We start from the raw sequence: 9,953 nt of genomic DNA on the forward strand, positions 1-9,953 counted from the left end.
TCTCCGTGGCACCTGGGCTGAGATTGAACCCAGGTGCATTAGTCAGCTCCTGGTTTATTCACCCCTTCACCCTCTCCCTCCTGCCCTGGGGAGACTGCTTTCCTGCTTTTCTTATGTCTCACTCCTGCTTGGGCTGGGGAATTCTCCAACCAGAAAGTCCCCAGGCCTGTGCATGCTCCTACGTAGCAGGGTGAAACACACACCAGCACCCACCAGGAATAGCTCCTCTTCCCCATGCGCAAGCATGCTTTAACCACCCACAGGTTTCAGCACAAAGGAACCAGGCCAGACAGGATTAGCCAAAAGCAAAGCCACAGCAGCTGCCCAGTATGGATGTGGGACTGTGTTGGCATGTGCAGGATGAATCCATCGCAGCAAACTGAGAGGCAAAGGAGCCTTATTATGAAATGTTGGGTTCAGCTGGCTTCTTGGCCTAACACCTGTGAACACAAACTCACCACCAGCCTGTCAGGGAGACCAAGTCTGTCAATTCATATTTGATAGAGAAAACCTGACATTTTACATCCTCCTTCTTATTCCTCTGTATGTTAATAAAACATGTTGGTGTTTGAAAGTAGAATCTTTGGGTGTTTCTTATTAAGCAGCAGGGGGTCTGCAAAGTCTGCTAAATACTTAATTGAGTGTCAGCAGGTTCCTTTGGTAACTGCAGACCTCCAGTGAAGAGACAAGCGGTGTCCCCCCTGTGCAGAGCAAACCGGAAAGGTTCACAATCAATCCTATGCCCGGCATAGAGCAGAAAACCCCCTGCAATTTCATGCCACATTACACTCAACAAAAGGCTTTCACTTGGCTGGTTGCCAGCAGATCCGCACAAGGCCAGGGTTTCAGTGTTGTACCCTTTAAACCTGCTCATGAGGAGTGGTCTGGGCTTGCCTTTGTCTGCATTCTTCAGGGAGTTAAAAAAGGCAAGTCGTTTTTTACTCACCACACCCCTCAAATGAGCAGAGTATCATTTTATAGTGGTCTGTTTAAAAAGGAAGGCTGGCTATAGCTGCTGAAGTCAACTACACTGGTGCCAGTAACAGAAAGGTTTAAATCTGGAGAGGGTGCTGCTTCTCTAAAAGCTTGATTTTACACAACAATGAACTCCTCTGCTCCCTGTAGACTCTGGGAGAGACAAATTCTGTGCACCAGACTACCTGCAAACTCTGTCATCTGAAAATCCTGGGCAGGAAATAGCAACAACTCTTGGAGAGGGGAAGAAGTAAGATGGAAGAGTGGAAGAGCTGCCTTCTAGCTATCATTTTCCATACCCATCCTGAGCTGCATGCAGTGTCACCTCTGCAGCATCAAACTTCATAAACTTTATTATTAGTGAAAATACAGGTTTGCAAGCAGTCATAAAAAAAGAATACAAACAAAAAAACCACTTGACACAGGGAATTCAACACACAGAAGTTAACACACATCCATGGGGGCTGCCATCCTCAAATGCTACTGCATCTCTTCCTCCCTCTGGGCCCTGTATTCCTTCATGCTCTTCTGCAAACAAGAGCAAAGGACAAATGTTAAAAGCATATATCTGAGCAGCTCATATAGCACAGTGCCACCACCCTGGTCTGTGCTGTGACTTCTCTGCCCAGTGCCTCAAATGTTGAGGGACCCGAGAAGCTCTGACAGAGCTCCAAGTACTATCAGAAGTGACCGAGCTTTACAGTCACTCCAAGGGAAAGGAAACCAGGCCATGCTGCAGGTCAGAGAATGTCTAAAAAAAACTATTAGGTTTTTCATGTCAAAAGTGCCTACAATGCAGGTCTCAGCCTATTCTTCTCCCCTTCGAGACCAAGAGATAGAAAAAGCCCCTGAGCTCTTCAGAAATAGTCTCACCTCAAAGGTGTTGAGCACATGTTGGCAAACACCCATCAGGTCGTTCAGCCCTTTCCGGAATGGCTCTACAGCAGGAAGGGCCCCTTCAGGAAAGAAAATGCGTTAGTGAAATGGGAGACAGCTTCCAAAGGGGTTAGTAGCCCTCTCCCTCGCCACTCTGAGGCAGCATGGTTGTTACCACCATGCCCAAGGGCAGTCACCATGACGGGGAGAGGCTCTTAGACCAGGTATGTGCCTACACACCTCCCTCCTCCCAGCCCACCACCAGCAGCCAGAGAGTGTGGTGGTTCAGGCTGTGGCGCAGGATCAGCAGACACTTACCCTGCAGTTAGTCCCATGGGGAAGGGGTTACCTTGGCAAGGCATGCAGCCTGAGCACTAACTATTTTTAGGAAATTAAAGAGTCAGCAAGCACCAACTAGATACTTGCTTCCAGGAAGTGGTTTCTATGTATCTGATGCTCAAGGGCACAGCCCCATGAGGAAGTAATGAAATAACACAGTGCCTCTAGGCAGCAAAGCAAGCTGTGGCGATTGCAAGGCCTGGATGGAGGGCAGCGACTGGGCGTGGTGTGCTGGGAGGAGTGAGTGACTGCAAGAGCCTCAGAGCTGTCAGTGCTATCTATTATCAGGGAACAAAGTCATCTTTGGGAGGCAAGTCAAAAGATGGCACAGACTGATGGGGCTTTTCAAAAGAGCTTCAGGTCATAGCCTGATGACCAAAGCCAAGACAGCTGAGAAGGAGAAGCAGAAACAAATTACCTCATTGCAGCTATATAAGTCAGAACATTTTAGCTTTGCTTTCCAATCCCCGTGCTGATTTCGGGGCAGATGGAGCACCCATCACCTCTGACAGAGAGCAGCAGATCTACTCTACCCCAGCACTACAGTTCAGGGCCTGCTGCCAGCCAACACAGATACCTGGGATGAGGCAAAGCTGTGAGCTCCTCAGGCCTACAGTTGGGAAACAGAAGAGCTGTAGTATAATGGCTCAGAGCAGCCTCTCCAGCTGAGCAACAGGGCACAGCAGTTGCAGGTGGCTAGCAGAGAAGAGGGAGAAAAGTGCTTTTCTTTACTTAAGTGACTCATGGAGGAAACCTGACATGAACAGAGGGAATTACACAAAAAAAGGGCCCCGGACACAAAGGAAATGTGCACACCCGTACCTCTGGTCTGGATCCGGAAGTTGATCTTGCTTTCAGAAGGGTGCGTAATGCAGTAGCCACAGAACTCCACATCAGGGCTGCAGGAGGGGAGAAATGAGGAGAGGGCAGTGAAACCCAGGCCAATCCACAGTAAATCTCACAAAGTCAGAGGCTCAGGCCACCCCAGATCTGCTGGGACTCAGGATATTTCTAAAATGACTGAGGGGCTTATGCGAGGAATACGCTGAAGGAAAACTACCTGTGTAACCATATTCACACCCCCCCATCTATATCTGAGCTATAGCTTGAGATTTGCAGGGGAAGGACATGGCTGGAACGATCATAGGCACCATCCTGGCACCACCAGCAGTCCACCGGCAGGTCTGCAGAGTTCAAACAGGGGATCCTGGATGCTTGGAAACCTCACCGTACACAAACCTGTTGCAGTTCTGCTGGGTAAAAGAAGCTGACAGGTCTAGGGCACTGCAAGGATTTACCAAGGTGTTTTGCAGGCTGCACAGCATCTGCCTTTGTAAGCTGAGGGGTTGGTAGAACATTTGTGCACCCAGCAGAAAGAACATCCCTTTGCAAGAAGCCTGCTGTTTTTCTTGTCATGGTGATTTATCAGAGGAATTCACATGACATTTGCAATGCAACTGTCATTTGAGATGATGCACTGAACTTCCTGCTGTAATTCTTCTCAGGCTTACCAGTACATCTTCACAAATCCTCAGTGCTGCCCAGTTCAATAAAATCAGGCAACCAGGGTGAACCTATTTGTATATTTTGATGGGGACATCAGAATAATTAATTCCTGGCATCAACTCCTGCATCTCCATGCAAGCATGAAAGATGATCAATTTGCTTAATACTGGCTGTTCCTACCCTCTTTTCTGACAGTGCTTGTCCCAGAGGAGACATAGATACTGACTGACCACATGTACTTACATGGAGTTGTGCATTGTTTTACCCAAAGGGGCCAAATAAGACATTCAGAAGTCTTTCACATGTCAGACATTAAATTTCCTCCATAACTAACTATCAAGGAGCAGTGAGGGCTGGCTGTTCCCACGGGATGGGGAGCTGGGAGCCATGAATAGTAAGAGCTGACAGGGCAGAGGCCTCACTAGCTAGCCCTGTCCCACAGCACCCAAGCAAGGGAGTAGGGCGGGTGCAGAGGTAGTAGCCAGGGTCAGCCAAGGGTCCAGATAATCAGGCAGGTTTGTGAGGATGAAGCAGGTCTGAGATCAGGCCAGGAAGTTAATCTGCAGGTCAGTGACAGGACAGGTGAGGGTAATGAGGGTCAGATACTACCCAGTGATCACCAAGCAGGTGTACAATGGCAAGGAAGGGCTGATGTCAGGTCAGAAAGTCAGTCCATGGGTCAGCATCCAGGTGGAATCCACCGCCCAGTACAGGCTGAGCTAGAGACCCATACTCCTACAACATAGCTCAGGAGAGACTGAAAGCCCTGAGCTGAGCTTAAATGAGGCTCCTGGGCCCATGGGCAGGGTGTGGGTGGAGGCCCCAGGTGTGGCTGCTCAGGCCCATTAAGGCCTATTTGTGCTCTCAGGGTCCTGACACTAACAGCACAAGGAAAAAGTTAATCCTATGAAGAAAAGTAGGAGGTGAGGAGTCTTTGGCACCATGTCTGATATAAAGACTCTTAACAGGGGTGCACAGAGGTAGTTTCTGATCATTTGCCTTGTTCTAGCAACAACTGAGATGCAGATCAGTAAAGAGAAGGCTAGAATAGGAGACAGAGGTACCCTCAGCGATGCCAGACACTGGAGGCTCCACTTACTTCTTCATGACCATGTATCGGAGGGAGTTGCCGAGTGTGTGATCCTCATCATGCAATACAAATGTGACACAGCTTCCATCTGTCCCATCCGCCTGGACCTGCCACAAATGGGGAAAGAAAAGATGCTGAGGTAATGAACACCAGCACTAGCATGAAAAATAAACTATTGTGCTCAGCTTCACCAGAGTAACTGGGAGGGCTTGTAGGTCTGGCTGGGCCATCTCTGTGGCTCACGTCTCGGGAATCGCAGTGTGACCAAGAGCACCTTCACAGTGGAGGGAAAGTGGCAAAATTACAGATCTCAGAGAATCCTCTCCCTGGTTATCAAAGTGCCTGTACAGCCTTTCTCTTCACAGGAGAGAAGAGGAGTGCAAAGAAAGCTGAGGCTTCAGGACCCGGGGTGGAAAGAAGCTGGGAGCGACTGTTCAGGTTGGTGTGATCCCAGGTCCCACCACCAGCCTATGGGTAGACAAGGATAGGGACAGTCAAAAAATCCCCAGGGAGAAGTGTTGCCTGTCAGCAGAGAAATCTTATCGCAGTTTGAAAACAAAAGGAGCTGCAAGCCCAAATTCACACCCAGGATGAGCCTGGGGAGCCCATCAGCAAGCATGTACTGAACCCCAACACGCCAGCAGTCAGCCCCTAATCCTCCTGCTGCTTTTGGCTCACGTGCCCAAAAAGAGCTTTGCCACCTAATGCTTCCTGAGAAGACTGGTTTGGAATCCCCTCCAAAACCAACAAGCCGCCTAATTAATTTCTTAGCTGTCAGAGGACTGCTGAGCCTCTGATCTTTCCCCAGGCTCAGCATAGGCTCTGTGGAGCCTGACATGCCCTGACAGCCCCCAGCCGCTTCCTCTCTCAGCAGCAGAGAGGTTTCAAGGTTAAGTGCGGAGCCAGGCTAAGATGAGCGCTGATCTCTTCACATCCTGCCTGTGGCCAGGTTTTATGACCCCTCAGTACTATCCCACTAGCTGTCCCGGGGAATTGACTCAGCAGTTCAGAAGAGAAACACAGACTGATTTCCGCAGAGGAAGAGATCACCGAGACCTGCAGCACAACTCAAGGGCAGGCTCCCCGCACACCAGCTATCACAGAAGGGTAGGTGCGATGCAGCAACCTTATTTGCTAATAAGGGAAATAAACTGCGTTGTGAATTCCAGTTAAGGCAAAAATACTTTTTAAGCTTTTCAATTCTGGGTCAGCTCTGGAAGATCATGCAAAGCCTCGGCCCCTTTACAAAAAGCATGTCAATCTCCTTCTCACATAATTTAGCATGGTTTTCCTAATTTACACTAACAACAAGAAATGCAGCTATTGCAGACCTGCAAATTAAAATTCAATTTCTGGTATATCTGGAACCTGAGTCTTTTTCTGTTTCAAAAATCAGGACCAAGATAACTGGCACTAAAAGGTGGTGAAGGGAATTGACAAGTCTAAATCTTAAGGAATAGGACAAGAACAACATCAGCAACACAGATGTTGGACTGATAGGGTCTCCCTCACCTCCTAGCATCTCACAACCCACAACCAAAGCAGTGAGTCTTGCTGGGAGTTAAAATAAGGCAGTGAGTGGCAAAACCACCTTCCCTTGGTGTGGAACAAAAATGTGTGATTTGACACAGGTCAATCGGGCAGCTAGTGGCATGGATGAGACACCCTGCCTGCTCTCCTGCTTGCCTGACCCAGCACCCTCCTCCCTCTTCCCAGTAGCAGCTGCTGGCCTCACTCTCTCCTACTGTGAGGCCTTGCAAGGAAGTATTTATTAAAATTATAAGCACCAGTCATACTCTAAGAGCTTGTTTTTTCCAAAGACTACAGGCTTAAACAAAAGCAGACTAACTCAGGAGGCACCCACACGCCAGGACAGGTCACCTGGCCCCCAGTTTGCTCCCTGCATCCAGTCGCAGGGTTAGAAGTGTGCCCAGGTGCCAAAATCCCAAGTTTCCCCCCAGCACATGACAGGTACAGCTCTGTTCATTAGGACAGTGATGCTCTTGCAATTTGGTCACACAGCAGAAGTTATACTGTAGCTCAGGTGTAGCTCTGTGCACATAGGGGTGAAGAGGTGCTTTTCCAGACAGAGAGCAAATATTTACAGCTGAGTTACAAATGTTGCATAAAAACTATTTGAAAAATAGGATAACTGGGAGTTTAACACACAGTGCTGGGAGTTGCAGTGCCTTCAGACTCCTTCCTGGAGCTAAAGGAACACGTGGGTGTAGGAAGGAAGGGACAGACACACCTCTGGCATGGTGGCTGGGCCACATTGTCAGGCTGCAGCAAGTGCCTCAGAGCAGCAACCCAGTGAATTTAAGATGTTCCTGCCTCCTTAGGACAGCGTTAGTACCCAGTGCATTGATCTGGCAGATGAAAGCCAGAGTACAGCTCTTTCACACAGACATAAGGAACACATTGTGCTGAACCTGTCTACTTCACAGAGACTCAATTTCTCTCTCCTCTTTTCTGTGAAGAGTCCTCAGATACAATTCTGGATCTCAGCAGGACCATAAGCTTTGCAGCCTCTCATCAAGCCACTGGCTCACCTAGTCAGGCATCCTATCTCTGGCACAGACCTGTCCGATGCTTCCGAGGACAACTGACAGATTCACCTGAAGGACAGATTCCTCCCCTGTACCTGCAGCAATCAGGTCTGTGCCCTGAGGCAGAGGGCTGAGATTTCTCAGGGTGTTTCCAAGTCTCATCTCAGAGGTGTCCAGGTATCAAACTATTCATAAAATCAGACTGGCCTGTGTTGGAAGGGACCTCAAAGATCACCTAGTTCCACCCCCTCTGCCACGGGCAGGGACATCTTCCACCAGACCAGGTTGCTCAAAGCCCCGTCCAACCTGGCCTTGAACACTGCCAGGGAGGGGGCAGCCACAGCTTCTCTGGACAACCTGTTCCAGTGCCTCACCACCCTCACAATAAAGAATTTCTTCCTTATATCTAATCTAAATCTACCCTCTTTCACTTTAAAGCCATTACTCCTTGTCCTATCGTAACATGCCCTTGTATTCATCACAAGAAAACCTGTTCACCTATGAGCCAACTTGTAAAAAAAAGCCCCAATGCCCTGGAGGAAGGAATTCAGCTCGTCTGGTGTTCTTCCTCTTTGGTTACACACTGATTTGCTAGTCTCTTTACCAAATTGTCCTTGTTCTTGTACTACGGTAGAGGCAGAAGGAAAAGCTGATGAAAGCTCGAGGCAGCTTCAGGGTTGATCACATTCACTTGAGCCCCTCAGAGAAAACAGAAATGGAAAAGCCTGCACTTCCCCTAAGACGATCTGGGGTACACCCTCCCAGCAAGGTCAGGAGAGGATCCCTGTGACCTGGCCACCCACGCATCGGACACCCTCCTCCTCTACCAGCTACGCAAGCCTAAGAGCTGCAATCTCGCATCATCCAGAAGCTCTCCTGCTTAGAGGGGCTGTGATTTATGATGATGAATTATTTAATGTTGTATTTGGTGCCTAGGTAGTGCTGTAGCGGATACATTAGCACAGCACTGAGATAGATGGGATCAGCTAGACATGTAGTGGGTGGGGAACAGTCCTACAACTCACTTGCTCCTACACTGACTGTAGTTCATGCATAACTTGCCTTTTCTGTCAGAATATATAGACCTTTGCTGGTCCTCATGAGTCAGTATCGCTTTCCACACATCCTCCTGTTTTCTGTATGGTACTGCATTCCTCATGAAGAAATCTGTTGGTTTGTTGCCAAGGGACTCTCCAGTAACTGCAGCTCTTCAAAGGTGAATTTCATTCATCACAGCAGACTTGCAGGATTAGGATTGGGCTTTCTGGTGCAATCGTGACTTTCAGCCTGTGGCCTGCACAACTGGGGAGAAAAATATGGCTCTACAGAGCCTAAAAAAATGTAACTAGCAGAAGCGAGACTATTGCTAAGAGACTCTTGTGCCATTAGGAAATGTTTAGGGGCTGTAGATTGAGAGACTATGGAAAACTGTTGTATTAAGCCTTCCCCAAAGGCAGCTTTTAAAACAAGCAATTTACAGACCCCATTTGTTTCTACTGTACAGCTATCCTGGTGTTCAGCTCTCCCCGTTTTCCACTGACAGACAGACAGGCACACAGAGCACCCGATGACCCTGTGCCAGCTCTCCCTGTCATCGTGTCTTGGTGTAACTGCCAGCTGGGAGCCTGCAACCCTGTTAGCGTGAAGAGCAGTGCCATCTAGTGCCTTCTGCTGCCTGCAGTGGGTACTGGGGATGGAAAAAGGGTCCATAAACTCCTGCCACAGGGCTCAGCAACCTGAAACGGGTCAAAGAGAGGAGACGAGGCACACCGCGGGGCCTCCAGCTAAAAGGCAAAGCCACCCAAGGCCTGATGTTACACAGTGAGGAGCAATCATCCTTAAAAAGCAAGTCTTTGTTTTAAAAGATGTTAGCCCTAGCTAGTTTTAAAATAGGTTAATCCTGACCTCTAGCTGCTTCTGTTCCCTACAGGACAACCTCAAACATCTAAACTTCAAGAAATTCAACTAAAAGCTGTATTCCTCTCTGTCCCTCCTATATCAGGAAACACTGCTAGCTTTCCTCAGCTTCTTTCTCCCTCTGCTGTTCACAGACACTGCAACAGAGCAGCCGCTCCATGCCAAGTAAAACCAAGAGGTTTTACGGGTTGAAAAAAGCCTGGCAGGGCTGCGCGGCTCTCTGAGGGGCGACAGCTGAGGAGGGTTTAGGTTCGGATAGGAGAGGAAAGGCTGTAAGGCAGGCGGGCCGCAGCGTGGGGCCTGTTTGCAAAGGGATCTTTGTGATTTCCCGCTGCCGGCACGAAGCACCAGCCCGGGGATGCGGCTTTCCCTCACCGTCACCATCTACCCCGACACCAACACCGCACCACCCGCCGTGCTGAGGGGACCCCGCCGCTGAGCCAGGCCCGGGAAGCAGCAGGGAGGCCCCGGCTGCCGCTGCCAGGGGAGAGCAGCGCCTCGGCCGAGCAGGCCCGACCCTGCCCCGTCCCCCTCAGCCGCCGGCCGGCCGACCGCACGCACCCCTCCGTCCCTCCCTCACCGTCTCCAGCGCGGCCTTCCTCTCGCCCTCCTCCGCCATGGCCGTCGGACTACAGCTCCCAGCAGGCACCGCGCGGCGGGGCCCCGCCGGAAGCGCGTCGCGGCGGCCCGGTGCCGGGGCG

At 49.9% G+C, this 9,953-nt stretch overlaps 1 protein-coding gene across 3 annotated transcripts; it reads right to left on the reverse strand.

Moving 5' to 3' along the window:
* Positions 1-1,303: 1,303 nt before the first annotated feature.
* Positions 1,304-9,942, reverse strand: LOC141949307 (DNA-directed RNA polymerases I and III subunit RPAC2-like). 3 transcript variants are annotated; one of them, XM_074882761.1, is made up of 6 exons: positions 9,833-9,897; positions 8,398-8,637; positions 4,796-4,893; positions 3,013-3,089; positions 1,849-1,931; positions 1,304-1,503 (listed from the first exon to the last, which is right to left on the reverse strand). In XM_074882761.1, exons 2-6 carry the CDS (start codon positions 8,434-8,436, stop codon positions 1,456-1,458), a joined length of 345 nt encoding a protein of 114 aa, XP_074738862.1. In that variant the 5' UTR covers positions 8,437-8,637; positions 9,833-9,897; the 3' UTR covers positions 1,304-1,455. The 3 variants fall into 3 exon arrangements, with proteins under 3 accessions (XP_074738862.1, XP_074738861.1, XP_074738860.1); XM_074882760.1 differs by having other exon boundaries at positions 8,398-8,666; positions 9,833-9,880; XM_074882759.1 differs by lacking the exon at positions 8,398-8,637 and having other exon boundaries at positions 9,833-9,942.
* Between the last annotated feature and the right edge of the window lie 11 nt (positions 9,943-9,953).

Source organism: Strix uralensis, chromosome 13 (assembly GCF_047716275.1).
Source record: "Strix uralensis isolate ZFMK-TIS-50842 chromosome 13, bStrUra1, whole genome shotgun sequence".
NCBI lineage: Eukaryota > Metazoa > Chordata > Aves > Strigiformes > Strigidae > Strix > Strix uralensis.

Bases quoted from the DNA above. Each gene is read 5' to 3' on its own strand.
- LOC141949307 (XM_074882759.1), bottom strand. From the start codon at position 9,871: ATGGCGGAGGAGGGCGAGAGGAAGGCCGCGCTGGAGACG. The intron at 4,894-9,832 runs GTGAGGGAGGGA...CATTTGTGGCAG, and splicing joins GGAAGGCCGCGCTGGAGACG to GTCCAGGCGGATGGGACAGA. The intron at 1,504-1,848 runs GTGAGACTATTT...TCTTGTTTGCAG, and splicing joins ATGTGCTCAACACCTTTGAG to AAGAGCATGAAGGAATACAG.